The sequence below is a fragment of the Hippopotamus amphibius genome, chromosome 2 (genome assembly GCF_030028045.1).
Source record: "Hippopotamus amphibius kiboko isolate mHipAmp2 chromosome 2, mHipAmp2.hap2, whole genome shotgun sequence".
NCBI classification, from domain to species: Eukaryota; Metazoa; Chordata; class Mammalia; order Artiodactyla; family Hippopotamidae; genus Hippopotamus; species Hippopotamus amphibius.
The window spans coordinates 66,667,024-66,685,799 of NC_080187.1; the positions used below are offsets into that span (position 1 = coordinate 66,667,024).

Consider the following 18,776-nt stretch of genomic DNA (forward strand, 5'->3'; position numbering starts at 1 on the left):
TTAAAAAATGTTTCAGCAACGCTGCCACAATTCAACCAATTCCTTGAAGAGCCTGGAAATTTGGATACCTTTGGTTGTTTCCATAACCCACTACTTTCCACTTCCCCTTCTGGCATTTCACTCTATGTTTTCTGTATTCAGATCATGCTTGGCCTTCTGCCTAAGTCTGAAGATTAAAACCATTAAAAATCTGTCTCCTCAACATCCTCCTATTTAAAAAAAGAGATAGCATTAGCCTTCCCCTTTATTTTTTTCTCAGTGTGGTTAAAGAATGTTTTCCTTTTTCTTCCTTCAAATTTTCTGACTTGAAACCTACACAAAGGCATCATTTTATAAGACTGGTTGCTGGCCTTTTGGTCCCAGCTAAGTGCAGCCTCTTGCTGGCCTACCTCTGGAGTAAACGCTCTGCTCTTAGAAGCCCAGCTGCAGGTCCCCACACCAGCTAGTACTGCTCACTCAACACCAGGGCGCAACCCAAATAAATACAACCGACAGCTCAAATTGTGTAAATAATATCCAGTTCTCTTTACCAGAAAAATAAATGGCACTTCTTAATGCTATTTAAAAATAGCAAATATATGGGTTCAATTTTTTTTTAAAGGTTCTTTAAACTTCCAAAGTTACTGAGAATAGGATGAACACAATTTTGCAGTTGTTAAAATTAATGAAATCTGAAGAACAAGATCATCACAAAACTACTGAATCATGGCTTCCACTTGGTTTATTAGATGAAGACTTAGGCCTAAATAAGCAAGAGCTTCACAATGATACGTTAGGTTTGTTCATCTTATTTCCATCCCTGCTTTGCTGCATGGAGGTTCCTCCAAGTCGTAATGAGCCACACAAAAGTGCTGATATTCCATTGCTTTGGAAATTTCCTGAAACAGAAATTTCATGTGTTTCCACCTACAGTTATAGCACTAGTGGGGGATAAATAAGATGCAGGTACATCCCTACTTCCCACAAGATGGCAAGTACATTAGCAAAATAACAGAATCTTTGTGTAATTTATTGACTCTAAAATGCACCAAGAGTTCCCTGCAGCATTGTTTACAACAGTAAAATACTCAAAGATCCCTAATCTGGAAAAATAAACTGAGAACATCCATAGAATAGAATACCATGCAGCTAAATTAAAAAAAAAAAAGAGAGAGAGAGAGAGAGAGAAAGAACTCTCTAAGGCCTAATAATAGAAAGAAATCCAGGATATAATCTGAAGTGATAAAAGCACAGTATAAACAGGGTGTGCGCTCTGCCCTCTTTTGTTTAGGAAAAAGGAGGAGGGATATTAATCTGTATAGTTTTATTGGCTATTTATTATTGCATCTGCATGAAGAAACTCCTTAAAAAAAGAAACAACCAGCCCAAAATGGAGTCACATGTGCTTAAGCCCCACATCAGCAAACCAAAACCTAATACCTAGCATATTGCAGTTTCAGCCTCTCCTGGGAGTAGAATTTTCAACCAATCAGTCTGGAATTTCCTAATCAACATCAGTGAGGTACTCTGCATGATAGACTTGCCTTTCCTCCAAAGGAAGGTGACTTTGCCTGAAACAACCCTTGCTTTTGTTTTTGACGTCTTTGTTCACCCACTTTCCGCCTTTAAAAATCTTTCATTTTGTACAGCCTCCCGGAACACCTTTCTGCTTGCTGTCCGATTCATAAATCACTGAATAAAGCCAGTTAGATCTTCAAATTTACTCAGTCGAATTTTGTTTTTTAATGAGACACAGAAGGTTATACAAAAAGCTAATAAAAGTATATAAGGAAGGAGAGGAATGGGGTAGGGTGGGAACAAAAGTAGAAAACAATTCTACTAAAGAAACTTACCATTCGAAGGCCTGTTAAGATTGATTCCTTTGCAGAAGTGTCCTGAGCCATCCCCATTCTGGGCGACAGGATCACTGCAACCCACACAGGCAGTTCTGTTTACAGAGTGCTGTGTGTGCTTCTGGGAGAGCGGCCTGGGAAAGGCTGCAGAGTGGGGCTGCTATGCCAAGGTGAGCAGCGCCGGTCACCCCACGCCCCTGTTGCTTGCCCCTCCATCCTGGCCTTATTTCGCAGTCTGAGCCTCCCTGGCTCCGTGTGGAAGCAGCAGATGTGGCAACACTGGGGTCTTTTGGAAGCTGCCATCGCGCAGCCCTTTCACGCACAGGTCAGATAGCGCCTCTGACACAGAGAGCAGACCAGAGGCAGGTCAGAGACAGCCGCCCCAGGAGTGAGCAGGGCCTGATCTCTGACCCAAAAGCGACACGAAAAGAGGCCACAGACACAGAGCTTTGTCCAACCGGTGCGCCCAAAGCCCCAGAGAAGCTTGGACAGTTCAGTTCAGTTCAGTCCAGGTGGGATCCCAAATCCCTGAAAATCGGGATTTCTAGATATGGAAAAGGAATTAAGAAATGCATTCGACCTAAATATAAAATGCCCAATGGTTTTATTCTGCTGCCCTCTTCAGCTTTCTTTTGAGGGGAAGAAAAGTTAATAAGTATGTTTAAACTACTAAAGTTCAAGCTACATCCCTAAAGGAAGACCTAACAAGTGGAGTATAGATGCTACTCTGAAGTGCTCCCTCAAACGACTGCCTTCTAAAACACACAATTTTTTATTTCAAAAAAATAAATAAATAAATAAAATGCTCCCTCAGTGAATTAAGAAATTCCATTTGTACAATCTGAGTAATCTGGATTCAATAACTCTTTGAAACACGTCCTTCATGTTTTCATACTACCGTGGTAACTTATCACACATATTTTTTTCTTCTTGCTGCAGCTCTTATTTCAGAGAATCTTGGACATTCTGGGTTGGTAGGGACCTTAAAGTTTGTGATTCACACTAATAAGCAATAAATCATAGGTGTTTTTTGACCCAGAAAACTACCAAATTTCTCCAAGCCTACTAAAACAAAGGGACCAATGCGGAGGCATTTGACACATGATTTTATCTAATGTGGCCAAGCGTCCTGGAGGTGAGTAGGGATTTCACAAAGGAGTAACTGGGCTAGGTTTCACAGCAGTCAACAGCACATTTGCATTGGCACCACCTCATCTTCTGTCAGCAACGTCAGGACTCTCTTTCCACCATTTCACAGTGTCCCAAGGGTCAGAAGGACCAGCACGGGCTCTGAAGAAGCATGCAGTAATGGCACAGCAGTTCCAAAGGCTAACCAAGGAGAAATAAACGAAATGAGAAGACAGTAAGTACTCTTGGTTGCCTGGGGCTTGCCCTTGCTTAGCTCACAACCCATGCGTGGGCCTGCAGGTTTCTACCACTCAGCTCAAGCACACAACCCATCATTAGGCTCCACTTGCCCTATGCCTCAGCGGCCAAGAGTCACAGAAGCCTGTGCCCTGATCCCGGCTGTCAGCACCTGCCGGGACTCATCACCCCACAAGATAAACTACTCGGCTGAGCAGAAAGTAGGAGATCATGAGAGGGGCTAAGCAGAGAGACCTCACTCAGTAAGAGAGATTCCAGGTCTCAGACACACTGGGGAGAGCCACCACAACAGGGCTGGTCTTGACGGAAGCTGCGGGGAGCCTGTGACAGCTGGGCCATGGAAGGGAGCTGAGAGCTTGTTTGAGAGGATCAAATGAGAGAATGCATATATTTGTTATATATGTTGTGTGTGTGTGTATATATATATACTCTCTCATTTGATCCTCACAAACATATGTATATATATATGGAGACACTCTACAACTTATAAAGAGTCAGGTGGTGTCATCATTAAAGAATGAAGGCTGGAGGGGAAAGGATCCAGGTTGCTCAAAGCCACTGACGTCTTCTTTTAATCCTAAGGTCTAATGATGCTTTTGTTTGTAGAGGTGAAAAAGAAGCAGCCCTTGTAAATTAGTCAGGGCCCTGGGTTATAAATGTCAGAAACACAGCTCCACCAGCTTGGGCCAAGAAAAAGGATCATAGACCCATGGGAAGGGCAGGGGCACACAAGTGAATGCCATTTCTCACCCATATTTCTGCTTCTCTTACATTCTCTGAGACCAGGTCTCCCTGGTGATTGGAAACATTGTCCAATTCCCTCACACCACACACTTCTCAGCCTCCTCTACTCTTCAATCCAACCAGGAAATCCCAGGGAAGGACTTGTGCCAAAAGTTAAATAATAAGATCCCAACAGAGAGGTGCCCTTAGGGCAGGGGTTATGAAGAGTAAGTGGTTTGCGTCCCCTGGAGGGAGACAGTGTGATGTACTGCCATGGCTTGGGAGGGTTCCCGAAATCTGAGGAGGACGGCTTGACTAGCACTGATCTTCCTCCCAGATCCTGAGTCAGATCTCAGGGAGGTATCTAGGGGACCAGCAGACTGTCTCCTCCAGGCACCTCTGGGAGCCCAGTGAATGGTAGAACACATGGTTGGTGGTGGCAATGTAGGAAAGGTAAACATCTAAATCTGGGCCTATTTCCTTTCAGACGTTGGAGGAAGTATTACAGTATAATAAGATGTACATTTATTTGTTCTTGAAAACGAGCACCCTCTCTCTCATCTCTACCTTTATAAATTGAGTACAGATTACCTTCAACAACTTTGGGCCTTACACATGAAAGCCAAGGAAGAGGGGTTCCCTGAATAAAGAGCCATCATCTGTATCCTCAAATCACTTGAAACTATCCAAGCACTGGTAGGCACAAGGCTGAATCCAATGGGTTTCCTTCATCTGTCCATTCACTCCTCACCTCAACTTTTGGACCCTAGCTTGTATGGCCTCAGAAGGCAGGGGAAAAACTCAAAATTTAAAAAGACAAAATTCAAACAGATGCAACAGAGATGACCCTGGACCACATAGGAAAGGTCAGAATCTTTCCCGAAGAGCTCTGTCTCCCCAGGCACCACTTAAGCTGAGGAAGTACACCACCCCCCATCCCTGGGGATCTGGTTACCAGAACAGGCACAGGGGGCCAGGGTGGAAGGTCTGGAGGCTGGCAGGTTTTCTGGGTCCCATTTCCTGTGGTGGCCTGGGGACTGGGGCCTGAGCCCCCTACCAGGCAGTGTGCCTTGCTGAGCTCTGGGGTCCATAATCTCCTGATTGCTTGCAGCTCTGCAAGGAGATATCAAAGCCAGGAAGAAATGGTTTGAAGCCAAGCAGAGGGGGTAAAGGAGCAGGGAAGGCTGATCAGGGGTGGAGGGAGACGAGGGGGTAGTGGGGAGAGCTTAGGGGAGGGGAGGGTTAGGCCAAGGGAGAGGAGAAATCAGAATTAAATGAAAGCAGCATTTGTAGCTGGGCCCCTCTCAGTAAAGTTCTGCCATGCATGCATTAACCCTCCATCGATGAAAACAAAATCCAGGGACCCAATGCCTGCCTGCTGGGGCACATAAAGCTTAGGGGATATAATATCTTCCAGGTGGGTGTGCCCAGAAGCACACAAAAGTGCTTGACAGGTCGTTTAAAGCTGACTGTCAAGGTCAAAACAACACCACCTGCAGGTTAAACTGAAATGTCTTCATCCATCCCCCCCTCTGGGTTCTCTGTTGTTGTTTGTTTTAAACCAAAGCACAGTTTGAGCAGCAGAGAAGCCTGACAACTGTTCAAACATATGTACATGCAACTTATTAGCTTGCAAATGGAGATATCTGCAGGCTACAAACAAGGGGGGGGGGGCACAAGTTAGCTGCTAACTTTGAGGGGCTACGGGGAGGGGGTCTGAGCAGTAAATTGCCAGGCTGAAGGAAGAAGGCCTTCTTCCATGCAGCACACTCCTGATGCAGTATTTGGAAATGCTGTTTTTGCACTGATGGTGCACAGAGCAGAGGCGGCTATTATGAAAGCAAGGGGCCCCTGCCCTTGAGATCTGTTTATTTTGCAATTAACTAGGGTAAGAGAGGACCCTTCTGAACCTCCTGCTTGCAGGCCTACTACTGCTGCGCAGGTGCCCAAGTACAAAAAAATCGTAGGCTTATGATCTAACTAGCCCTTACATCAAAAAGAAAATATACCTGTATGTAAATTACTGAATGAAATTGAGTCACCTCCACTCCTGTTTAAAATAAAACTCAAATCTAATCAGATCAAAGAATGTTAAGGCTTTAAGACACTCTGCAGGCAATTCTAAATCAGCCCCTTACTTTTCCAGAGAAGAAAACTAGGCCAGGGAGGCCCAGTGACTTGCCAGGGATTCTGGCCTGTCACTGGGCTCAGCTCCTGGGGAACACACCTTCCTTACGAGTAACAGACAAACAGAGAGCATCACCGAGGAGCATTCCCACCATCTTCTTCCTCAGTATAACATGCTCACCTGAGAGAAGACGGCAGGGTGTAGAGTCTGTGAAAACTTCCCAGGAGATACTTACCTGTCCAGAGACACTCTCACAGTCTCCACAAAATAACACCTGCAGCAGAATCACCTGGGCAATGTGTTAACATTCCAGATGCTAAGATAGCACCCAAAACCCATTGAATCAGAGTCTCCATGGTGGGGGTCCAGGCAGTTGTAGAGACCCTAGGACACTAGCCAACCCAATGGTATGCAGGGAGAAGTGTTAGAACTTCCTTTCATAATTATTTTTTTCTCATGGAAACTTTTCCATTTTTGTGTGTATTTTATAGTATACCTAATATATTAACACTGTACTAAATATATACAACTAATAAATAAATATAAACGTATGGAAGGGGTGACTGCTCAAAAATTGATATATACTTAGAAAAGTGTGGGACCTCCTGCACTAGATGGTGAGCCCATCTTCTTCACTGCCGTAAAGCAAGGCCTCTGAGCCGTGCCTGACACATGGCAAGTCCTCAACTGCCACTGACAGCATGAAGGCTGGATTCCACGGCCAGCTGTGCAATGGGCTCCAAGATATTTCTTCCCCAAGAATCATTTCCTAAAGTGTGTATTGAGAAGGTGGTTTTCTTGAGACCACAACAGCCCCATGAAATGCGCACTGTAAAGGGCGATCCCTGGGCAAGAGATCTGGGAGAATACTGCATATGCTGACCCTGTCTTTGAGAGGCATATATATGCCAGGATATTAAATCAGGATAATAAGGATATTAAAGGTTTTCTTAGAAGCCCTCCAGTAAAGACTCCCTTTTAACTTCGTTTAATCCATTCATTTCCTAAACTAATTAACCCATAGTTCCTTTTCCCACATTATTAACATTCCACAAAACTAGTCTTCTTGGATCCCAGGTAGAAAATCCTGATTTAGGCTAAATATTTCACATTTCCTTGGAGCCCGAGAAGCATCAGCATTCATCACAGCTGTCCACCTATATGAATTTGCTGAATGAATCCTTGGCTTTGCCCATCTATCTCCTTTGCAACTGCCAGCTTTCAACAGGATGTTCAGAAATGGCACATGTATGATGAAAGTCGGAAACTAGCTGATGCATTCTCAGAGTAGGTTCTCAGGGTTTCCTCTTAGGGGAGATTAACTCAAAAACTAGGATGCGCCAAGTACAGTCCCCATATTTCAGCAAGTTGGCCTCTAAGGAACAAAGACCTTGTGGTGGGTCTCCAGGCTCACAAGCACACCCCCACCTCCTTGGCCAACTTAAGTGTTGGCTGGGGAGCCCGAGTACCATTCACACTGTCGTGAAATGGAATTCCAAGATTTCCATTTTATGGTGAAAAGGGGAGATAGTAATTTTTAGCAAGCAGATTTGGCATTCTGTCTTTCCGGAACAATGTCTAGACTTTCTGAGGAGTAACCTCGATAAATAGCATGGTTAGTTAACCAAGAAATATAACACTTCTACTTCAAGCTTCTTCAAGCTCCACTTGGGTTAAATCAGGGTGGACTTTTGCAATGTATCCACAAATCCCACAAAGCAATCAATTTTTAAAAAAGTAATAATACACTTTTAAAGGAGTGTTTCCTCACATCTTTGGCCTTTTAAAGTTAATGCTTATTTTCAAGAAAAGTAGCTGGGATACTCTTCCTATTACATTTTAGGGGTGGGTAAAATGACAAGGCAATCTCTTACCCCCTTATGCAAACAGGCCTATGGGGCTTAGGCGGTGGTGAGTTCCAGTTGCACAATGGCTGTAATACAAAAGAGACAATGTTCCCTTGGGCAGAGCTATTCACACACTGTGCCTTGCTTGAGAACTGTTTCCAGAGTTGATGTTTTCCCCAAAAGGAGTCTAGCCTTTAGAGAAATACATACACCACTCCATGCCCACATGCATACACAACACAGTCCAGAAGCCAGGAGTATTTGCTCACTCTGTGCAGTGGTCCAGGGAGTGAGAATGCACAAGATTGGAACTATTCCAACTCAGACAACTTTGCACATTCACTTCTGTGGTACTTTTCACCCAAGGAGTGTATGTTCTATTCAGTAATGGTGCTTCTGTAGAGAAAATTAACTGAGAGGAGAAAAAAAAAATACAAGCCTTTTCTTTGCAATGCAAAAATGGAAAAGTAGGGCCGACTGGCCATCTCAGGCTCAAGGGCTGGAAGAGATTAGGGGCCTATGATGATATCAATAGAGAGAGAAGATTACAAATGTAGGTAGAGGGATGATTGCTTCAGGAAGGCCTTTCAAAGGCCTGACAGCTTCTCTTGAAGGATGGCCCCAGCAGTGTTCTCTGAAGGTAGGACTGTCAGTCTATGCGTGTGGAGAACAGTTCAAAGAAAACAAAACACTTAAGCATAATCTTTCAGAGGGTGAGGAATTGCAGCATAATGATGATAAAATGCTACTTCTGGATCTGACAAGCAGCACAGCTGTTTGATAGCAAGAAGATTCTGGCCAAGCCAAAAGCTGTGAGTTCATCTGCCTGTTGTTCCTCTGTACAGAGAATCTGGCCCCAACGTACTCACGTGATCCAGGAATTTGCCTGGTACCCAGATTCTATGGCTGCTGCAAAGCTAGCGCATAGTGAACGCTGATCTTCAAGTAGACTCCATGACATTATGATTCTACAGGGGACCTTGAAGCAAATACATATACCTCAGAGAGGGTTACAGATAAATCTTGCCTAAGTCTGAACACCAGGCTCTGAGAGCCATCCCAGGACGAGGCTCTTTCACTTCTGTCTCTGACTTCCCAGCTCTAATTACCCTGGGGGCATCATATATTCTCCTGTACCTGCGCCGTAAAGAATGGAGTGTACACACACCTTCTCACTCCTGCCTCACTCACTACAAACTGATATTGTCAAAACTAACCAAATAATCACCGTCAAGGTCATCCAGAGTTCCAGAAGAACATCGCCTTATGAATACCCGCTTCTATTTCAAGAAAGAAAAATGAAAGAACCAGAACACATTAGAAGGGGAAAGCCCTTCTCTATAAGATAGGAGAGAAATCAAGTCAAAAAATTTTCCTAAGAAGAAAAACAGAAATAGAAAACAAAGTGGAGAAATAAACACAAAGAAAGCAACAAAAGGGAAGCATCTGAGGGGTCCCCCTCATGTGGACCTGTGGACCTTGCTACTCAAGACGCATTTTGTTTGTTCACTGCTCTAGCAACAGCAGAGGTGCCAGTAAACAAAGGATTAAAATTTTACAGGAAAAAAAGAAGGTATAGACTGCTTTCTATCATTCACACCCACCTGTTTATAAAAACAGAAAAGAGTTATACAGGAAAACTGTATAAAAAGGGGAAAGAAGGGCTCCTTCAAAATATTTTTTTTAAACAATCCACACAGGGACCTCCCTGGTGGCCCAGTGGTTAAGAATCCACCTTCCAATGTAAGGGACACGGGTTCGATCCCTGGTAGGGGAGCTAAGATCCCACATGCCACGGGGCAACTAAGACCACATGCCACAACTAGAGAGCCCGCACACTGCAACGAAGACCCAATATAGACAAATAAATAAATTTTTTTTTAAATCCATGCAGAAAGAAGTTTGAGAATTTATTAAAGCCTGGGAAACAAACAACAATAATAACAAAGAAATGAAACCCACACATAGACCCCCAAATCCATAGCACATGGAGACAGCAGAGGAGCTGGCAACCTTGGTGAACGGAAAGGTGCACTAATATCCAGCTCACAATCAGTTTCCTCAAGGAAAGAATCAATATTGTTGCATCCTGCCTTGAAATCAAGGGGTCACAGCCCCTGACATTTATAGGAGGGTTGTTTAAAAGTATGGCAGTTTTCGGTTTAGGGGAGCCAAAAATCCAAGTAGAAGCTAACAAAGAACAAGTAAAGAAAAATGCCCCAAACTGTGAAACCTTGCTACTTAAGAGAATGACAAAATTTACGACTTCTTCCTTCCCTGACAGAAAGGAGCAAAATTAGAAGGCTGAAAACAACAGGCCCTTTGTACCAGCACGTTGTGTTTTGCTTATTCTATTACACATTGGCTGGGAGATAAGAATAAACAGGACAACACCCTGTCTAACCCCAGGAGGAGGGGGTGGAGGGAGAGCTGGTTACATTCATTCTTGGGCATGTATGTGCACACCGTTTATTCGCAAATTGAGGTACTTAAGGAGATTGGGCATGCAACAGTCAGGAACTAGTATAAGCATTCAGAAGCCTTTCATTGCACAATCCAATATTTCAAGAACAGCTCATGTGTAATAGGGAGCTTTACAGCTTTTCTCTGCTGTGAAATGCAATGAAGATATTTCAGTAATTGATAATTATTTCTCTATGCTCTTATCAGTGCTATTTTTGTTCAGTCTTTGAAAACCTTAAAAACTAAGCTGAGCAAACATATAAATAATGCCTCCCTCCCTGTGACCTGCTGTGTCAAAAAAAGCTTACAAGGAATCAATCAGCAGCCACTGGGGAGAGTTGCCAGTCTGGGCGCCAAGTTCTCTGAGGCCCCCTCAGTGGAGAATTCGGCTCAAGAGCAGCAGATGCTAAGCCAAGTCAGGTCCCAAGCAGTCAGTCATGAGATGCTATGGCACCACTGGTCCCCAGAAAGCTCAGAAAAGATTTGACCTCTCTGGCAACTCTGTCCATATACACAGAACTGCCTGGAACTATCAATCTCTGCTCAATCTCTGCCCTTTCTCAGTGGCTCTTCCTCCCTTTCCTCATATGGGTGTGTGGGTGGCTCAGGTGACCCAAGCCCTGTAGGACCATAGCATTTCCTGATGCGCAAAATGAGTCTAAGGAAAGCCATTCTATAAGCTCATTGCCCTTCAGCATCACTGGCCTTCCTTCTGCTCCTCCAGCCCATTACAATGGCTCCCACCTTGGGGCCTTTGGACTTGAACTTCCCTCAGCCAGAGCCGCTTTTCCACCAGATTATCACAAGGCTGGCTCCTTTCCATTCTTCAGTCTCACTGCAAATGTCACTCTTTAAAGAAGCCTTTGCATCCTCACCCTAATGACGCTACTGGTCCTCAGTTACTCTGTCAGTTACTTGGCTAAATTTTCTTCATTGCACACATCTTAATTATTTGTTTTTAGGTATACTATTTTCTCCCCTGACTAGAATGTAAGTTCCATGATGACAGATCTCATCTGCCTTGTTCATTCTTGTAGACTCAGCATCTTAAATCCCACCTGGCATGCAGTATGTACTTAATAGAACCTTATGTTAAGAATGAATAAATGAATAAATAAACAAACAAATGAACTGATAAACAAGACAATCTGGTACAGAACCACAGGGAAAAAGGTCAAAGCAGAATCTGTCACCTACTTGTCACCACACTGCTGTCGTTTTTTTTTTTTCTTCTTTCAATTTTCCAAGAGAGACTAGGGGTAAAGGTATATGTGAACGGTAGAGTGGGGAAGCACAGCCATAGAGGACATGGCTTTTTTTATTCGAGGCTCTAAACATAAAACCACTCTGAAATGATTTACAGAAGATTCTTCAAATTCAAATAGAGGAGGAAAAAAAAAGAAGAAGAACGTATTTGGATGTCAACAAGGTAGTTCTGCCAATGTAATTACACCCCGTGACATGTAATTGTGAACTGCTGAAAGACAAAAGGTGAAGTAAAGCATTTATTATAAACACACACAGAGGTAAGACTGAGGTGTTAATTTTGAGGCAACTGTCATAAATCTGATTCCAGGATATTATTTCATTAACATTATTATTATTATAACAAAGAGTATAAGCAGGATAACGAGCTCCTTTCATGTATTTCTCAATACCTAGGAAATTAGGCTTACTAGTCAATGCCTAGCTGAGACATCTGAGAAAATACGAGGACACAACGAAAATGTCAGAATGCTAATTATACCAACATGAAGAGAGTTGTTCTATAGAGACTCATTTAAAATGCATTCTTATCTTCGTTTAGACACTATATTACTCAATCCAAGAGATGTACACTCTACGACTCCTTATACGGCAGATTCAGCCTTTATGGAAGGCAAAAGTAAAATGAAACAAAAACAGAAAGCCCGCACTTACTAAATGAGAAAAGGACGGGAATGGAACTGTCAACAGGGTCTGAGAGGCAAACTAGTTGTTTTTCTCAAAATCAGAATAGAATGAAAGTTTCTCTCCCCTGAAACAGTGATTCCGAAAAAGGGGAGGGGTTGACAAGCCACAGTACCTATTATATTAAAAGGTGACAAAAATCATGAAGTGCAGTATTGATGAAGGTTCCAGTTACTGCTATGTTTGAAAAGCACTCCAAATTCTAAAACAGTGTATTATTTACTTCCTTATAAACTGTCAGTATCATACACTCAAATTGTACAAATATGTTTTTTCTCACTTTACTGAAATATCAGAATTAGGCTCAAAAACAGACTCAGAGAGAAGAATTTTAAGGTTATGAACTATGATATGTAATATATAAAATACAGTGAAATTATTATGGATATCATCCCAAATGTTTTTAAAACTTTTATTAATAATTTACCCATTTTAGTTCATGTGGGACTGTTAATAATGTCATCTACTAAAAAAGAATACTAAGTTGGTATAAAATGTTACTCATTATGATTAAGACCTAGTCACTAAAGAAATCCAGAGGTATGGAATTTATGATCTTGCTTACATGTTTATAAAATGTGGACTCAGGAAAGAACCACTTAATTTACCAAGGAATCCTTTGATCTCCACTGCATTACAACTAATAGGACAATGGCAAATTTCAGTGCCGACGTCTTTTTGAAGGGCTCCTACTAGACTTGGATTTCTCTACTCCTCTTTAGGGTACAGAATTGACCTACAAGACTGTCATTTTTGTTCCAGTTTGCTCTGCAGAGCCCCAAGCAAAGCCTTGACCATAAATAAGGCAACAGGGCCCCAGGAGCCAGCTGAGTCATAAACCCCACTCAGTTGCATGTGGCTCAAGGTGTTGGGATCCCGAGAGAGTCGAGCCAAGCAAGTGGAATCAATTTAGGTCAGAGTTAGGAAAAACAGAGTGCTTCCCCACCCCCAAGCTGGCAGTGGAAGATACCACAATCCCCCTCCACTGTTCAAATACACAGAGAGGTAACTCAGCCCAGGAAAACACCTAGCACAGGGCAGACTATTTCCACAGCCGAAAAAGAAGGAAAAAACTGATATTTGACAACAAACCACAAATTTTTAAATGTACGGTTCTCCTGTTTTTAAGCATAAAAGCAGCCTTGTTCCTGCTAAGTTATTATCACCATCATGGTTTTTGACATTTGTGCCCAGTACCATTTGGCCGTAGGGTACTTAGGCTTATTATTTAAAAAAACAGATTTAAGCATGTTTAAATCAATTTAAATATCTCAAAAAAGCAGCAAACACACAGCCTACCTGCTTGGGCATGCAAACTTAAAAAGCAAAGCTTTCTAGATCAGCCTACAGGTCAACAAATTCTGGTTTTGGCAGGCTGATGTCAGGAAGAAGCTATAGAAAATAAATAAGTTTCTCTGTATGAAAAATACTCTGCCTCTGGTTCCCTCAGGTCAGAATTTGGAACTGTTAGCAAACACGCCTTGAAAAACTGCAACTCTCATAAAGTTCTAAAAACTCCCAAATAAATACGGCCCCTCAAAACAGTGTACAAATGAGAAACATTTAATGAACAGCCCTTCCTTCGCCAATAGTTCCACTCAAATTAAGTCCAGCAGACTCTTCAAAGGGAGCAAAGAAGCCCCCCTGTTAAGACAAATTCTATATATAGACAGCCAAGACAGTTACGAGGCAACATAACCAAATATATATAATTATCCTAGTTTTTACATTCCCATTATCTTCATGAATATAGAATAAAAATCAGTCTAAATGACCTTCTCAGACCTCCTCAAGGATTAAGACTAGCCAGCCAGCTTTCAAAAAGTATACGTATGTAATAAAGATCAAAAGCAAATGTTCTGGTCAGTTCTTTTCTACCCATGGCTTTTACTAAGAATGTGTGCAGCTTTCAGGGAAAACACCACAAATGACAACTGTTCAAAAGCATGGAAATTAACTGGCAGCAGGAATTTCCTTGACTAATAGGGAAAAACTTAAAGTCACATGTTTTGATGAGCTTATTTTTCCCATCCTTAGTCAAGCATATTCACTGTTAATGATTAAGATTTTCAAACAGAAATATAACCAAGAAAATCCTGAGTATATAACCAAGGAAAACGCTGAGTGAAATGCAGCTACCTACTACTGAATGAACAAGAGCATTAATGAATGAATTTTAGGCATAAATTACATACAGGAAAAGGTTTAACTTGCAGGTCTTGATTTTCCATAGGGACTAAACTGGGATGACAATAAGAATAATACATGTATTATATTAAAGAATAGTAGTAGCAAGACAAGCAACCTCCCTAACCTCCCCTAGTAAGCCATCTGCTGTGAGCTGTTTTTCTAGCAGCGGTGATGGATTTATACTGATTCATCCACAGTCTCTCTGACACAGGGGCTCTCAAGTCATTGCCCTGTGACCAGTGGTGAGAATGGATAAGACAGCTGGTCAGGATTACGTGCGCAGCCTGTACCCTAGAACCAAGCTGTGTTACTCTGCCCAGAACTATGACCTTGGGCTCATTAGCATGATGCCCTCACCACCTAAGCTAACTAGCCACTGATTAGCCACGATCCAACATGCACCACTCTGGGGCACAATGTGTTCTCAATCCCAGCAACAATGTGAGCTTTTCTTTTCAAGGCAACAGAATGGAGCCTGTGACACCCAAAGGCTCACGCATGGCGGAGTGTGCATATACTGTCCCTCAAGGCAGCAGTGACACGGCCCTTCCAACCTAATCAAATGACTGCTCTGAGAGAGCTCAGGGAAAGCAAGACACAGTCAAAGAATTTCCAAAGCATGTTTTCCAGGAGCCACAACAGAACAACGTACCTGGCCATCCCCAGACTTGGAAAGTTGGCAGGGACGATGAGTACATCCAGCCTGGAGAACGGGTGTGTTCCCAGGACAGAGTGTGCTGCGGAGAGGCACAGAGGGATCAGCGGCAGAAGGGTCTCTTGGCAGGCACCCTTCAGGCACACCGGAGCAAAGACCCGATGGGGAATGATCTCCTGGGTGGTGGCAGAAGCATTCTGGAAGCGGCAGGGGTATGCCATGTGACCACAAATGCCAACATACCTGGGAACAACACGAAATAAATAGATGTATTTTACTGGTAAATCAGGTTTATTCCTCTTGCCATGGAAATAAGGAAGTCTCACAGACATAGACAACTTCTAGGAAACAGTGGTTCTGATGGCCTTTTATAAGCAGTTCATTTTGGTTCTTGGCTTATCTGTTTCTGTACAGTGGTGAAAAATTACAGGTCAAAATACTTATCAATGTGCTGAATTGATTATCTTCAATCCGAGCTAAGTGAAAGTACTAAAATCTTATTCAAGAAGACAGGGAAACCTCCAAGATTCAAAACAACAAAACAACGCCCCACCAAAATAAAAAGCAATTCCTGCCCTCAGAAATGTGCTTTTCAAATATCACTGCAGGAAATATCTTCTCCAATTCAGGGATAATTTGCAACTCAGAAAGGAAGGCACAGTGCAACCAAGTTAAAGATCCCACTCTGAAATGTCCTACAATAAAAGATGTAGATTCAGTGATGTATCATGTGAACCAAATGACAATTCAGGTTTAAGCTTTTCAAAAGAATACAATCCATTTTACTGAAAAGTTACCTAGCTCCTCTTTACAAGGGCCATCGGAAGTTGTGCTGTTAAGAAATACAGAGGCACTTTGATACAGTATTTCCCCCAATCCACTTCCAATATAAAATTTAACTGAATCAACCTTTTAAGGAAATAGACCAGAGCTCAGCCCACATCATCTGACCACCGCCAGTTATTCTGTCAAAGGTGGAGCTGAAAAAGAATTCCTAGATCCTGACTCAGAGGCCTCAGCAGAACTTATCTACCCAAAGAAACCAACATCAAAGGAGACTCTATTTTTTCACCTGTTAACACATTCTTTATTCAAACAGAATGGAAAGCCCCTCTGGTCTAAATTTACAAATTATAATTCTAACCACAGGTACTTAGATTCACAGTGAATACTGAAAAACCTTAAAATGCTGGTTCATCCCGATATGGGCAGACTGCAACAATAATTCCTCTCCACATTCTTGAAGGGGCTTTCACCCACCTAAGGCCAGCACTGCCCAAGGAGATCCACAGAGCTATGGAGATAAGCCTCACCCTCCACCAGCATGGGACACAGGACACAGCTTCCAGCACTGATGACATTTCACCACAGTTTAGGGCAAGAGAAATGGGTGGAGACCCATAAAGACTCCTGTCAGGATAAAGTGACAGGAAGAACATCATTAATGACACTGAATGCGAGCCAAAGTCCCTGGATTGATAACCTTGCTTTACAGAGAGAGAGAGTAAAGGTGCCTATCGGTAAACACCTAACTGAAAAGGCTGCTATTGTCCACCTAATGACAAGTACTGTGTTGGTGCCTCAATTCAATCAAAGGTTAGAGAACAGTTTGTGGTAGCCAAAGATATACCAAAAAAAGCCACTTCATTCAAAAGAATAGATGAGGATGGCCAACAAACACATGAAAAGATGCTCAACATCACTAATCATCAGAGAAATGCAAGTCAAAGCCACAATGAGGTATCACCTCACACCAGTCAGAATGGCCATCATCACAAAATCTGGAAACAACAAACGTTGGAGAGGGTGTGGAGAAAAGGGAACTCTCCTGCACTGTTGGTGGGAATGTAAGTTGGTACAGCCACTATGGAAAACAATTTGGAGGTTCCTTCAAAAACTACAAATAGAACTACCATATGATCCAGTAATCCCACTACTGGGCATATACCCAAAGAAAACCATAATCCCAAAAGAAATTTGTACCATGATGTTTATTGCAGCACTATTTACAATAGCCAGGACATGGAAGCAACCGAAATGCCCATCAACAAATGAATGGATAAAGAAGATGTGGCATATATATACAATGGAAAATCACTCAGCTATAAAAAGGGATGAGATGGAGCTATATGTAATGAGGTGGATAGAACTACAGTCTGTCATACAGAGTGAAGGAAGTCAGAGAGAGAAAGACAAATATTGTATGCTAACTCACATATACGGAATCTAAAAATGGTACTGATGAACTCAGTGACAAGAACAAGGACGCAGATGCAGAGAATGGACTGGAGAACTCGAGGTTTGGGAGGGGGCGGGGGGTGAAAGGGAAACTGAGACGAAGCGAGAGATTAGCACAGACATATATATACTACCAACTGTAAAATAGATAGTCAGTGGGAAGTTGTTGTATAACAAAGGGAGTCCAACTCGAGGATGGAAGATGCCTTTGAGGACTGGGGCGGGGAGGGTGGGGGGGACTCGAAGGTGGGGGGGGAGTCAAGGAAGGGAGGGAATACGGGGATATGTGTATAAAAACAGATGATTGAACTTGGTGTACCCCCCAAAAAATAATAAATAAATAAATTAATTAAAAAAAAAAAAAAAAGAATAGGTGAGTTAAATCCTCTCTGAACAGGAATGGCACTAGCCAGGGTAATGAAGGTCATTCCAGTTGTGTGAATTAGCACAGGTTTTCATAATCAAAGCCTGGGAGACTATGCAGGGCTTTAAGGCCATCTAGCTATAATCAAGCTAAGTGAGACCATTAAGGCTCCCAATGAAAATGGAAATTGCATTAGGGAAGCCACACAGGTGTTCCTATGTGGAGATCAGGAAACCTAGGCTTCCAAGGCTGTTCTCAGACTGGCTGCCTGTGACCTACGGCAAGCAACTCAGTATCGGGGCCTCTTTTTCCTCATCTCTACCCAGGTCTCACAAAAGTGGCTCCTGGAGGAGGGGAGGAATCGATTGAAAGAGGGTGTAAGGGAACTTACGGGGGTGATGGAATGTTCTCTGTCTGGTTTAGGGTACATACAATCGTCAAAAGCTCATCAAGCCAAACACTTAAGATCCGTGCATTCTGTTGTATGTTAATTATGCTTTAATTAAAAACCAACAGAAAACCTAAAATGGTTTCTAAGGTTTCTTCTGGCTCTATGATTCCATGACAACCCACCAGAGGAGCCCCTCTTCATATACCAGCCACGTTCCTGAAGTGATGAGGCAATATTGTACTTCTATAAAGTCATGACTAGTATTCCACAGAACCAGTATTAACTCAAAGATGCTGCATCTTCCTTTCACACTAACCTTCAGTTACTAATCTCTGTATATGTGCCTGCTCCAATATACTCTCAATACCACCAACAAATCAAGCATTTGTAAACACCTATTCCTTGTGCCCAGACTAGTAACCAGAGTAAATATTTTAATAGTACAAATTATTAATGAACTCGACGGTTAATTAATAAATAATCTGTAATACTAATATAATAAGAAAAATAAACAATAATTCCTACCACAACTGCTATTTAATATTCACTATGTGCCAAGCACTCTGCTGAACACTTTATCTGCATTATCCCAATTAATCCACACGCCAT

General features: G+C 42.5%; 1 protein-coding gene across 8 annotated transcripts in view; it reads right to left on the reverse strand.

Moving 5' to 3' along the window:
• AOPEP (aminopeptidase O (putative)) overlaps positions 1 to 18,776 on the reverse strand; it is a 365,989-nt gene that overhangs the window by 257,111 nt on the left and 90,102 nt on the right. For all 8 annotated transcript variants that reach the window (XM_057722559.1, XM_057722552.1, XM_057722551.1 and 5 more), the window contains one exon: positions 15,172 to 15,417. In XM_057722559.1, the coding sequence (XP_057578542.1) occupies positions 15,172 to 15,417 (246 nt within the window). The remainder of the gene's footprint in view (positions 1 to 15,171; positions 15,418 to 18,776) is intronic.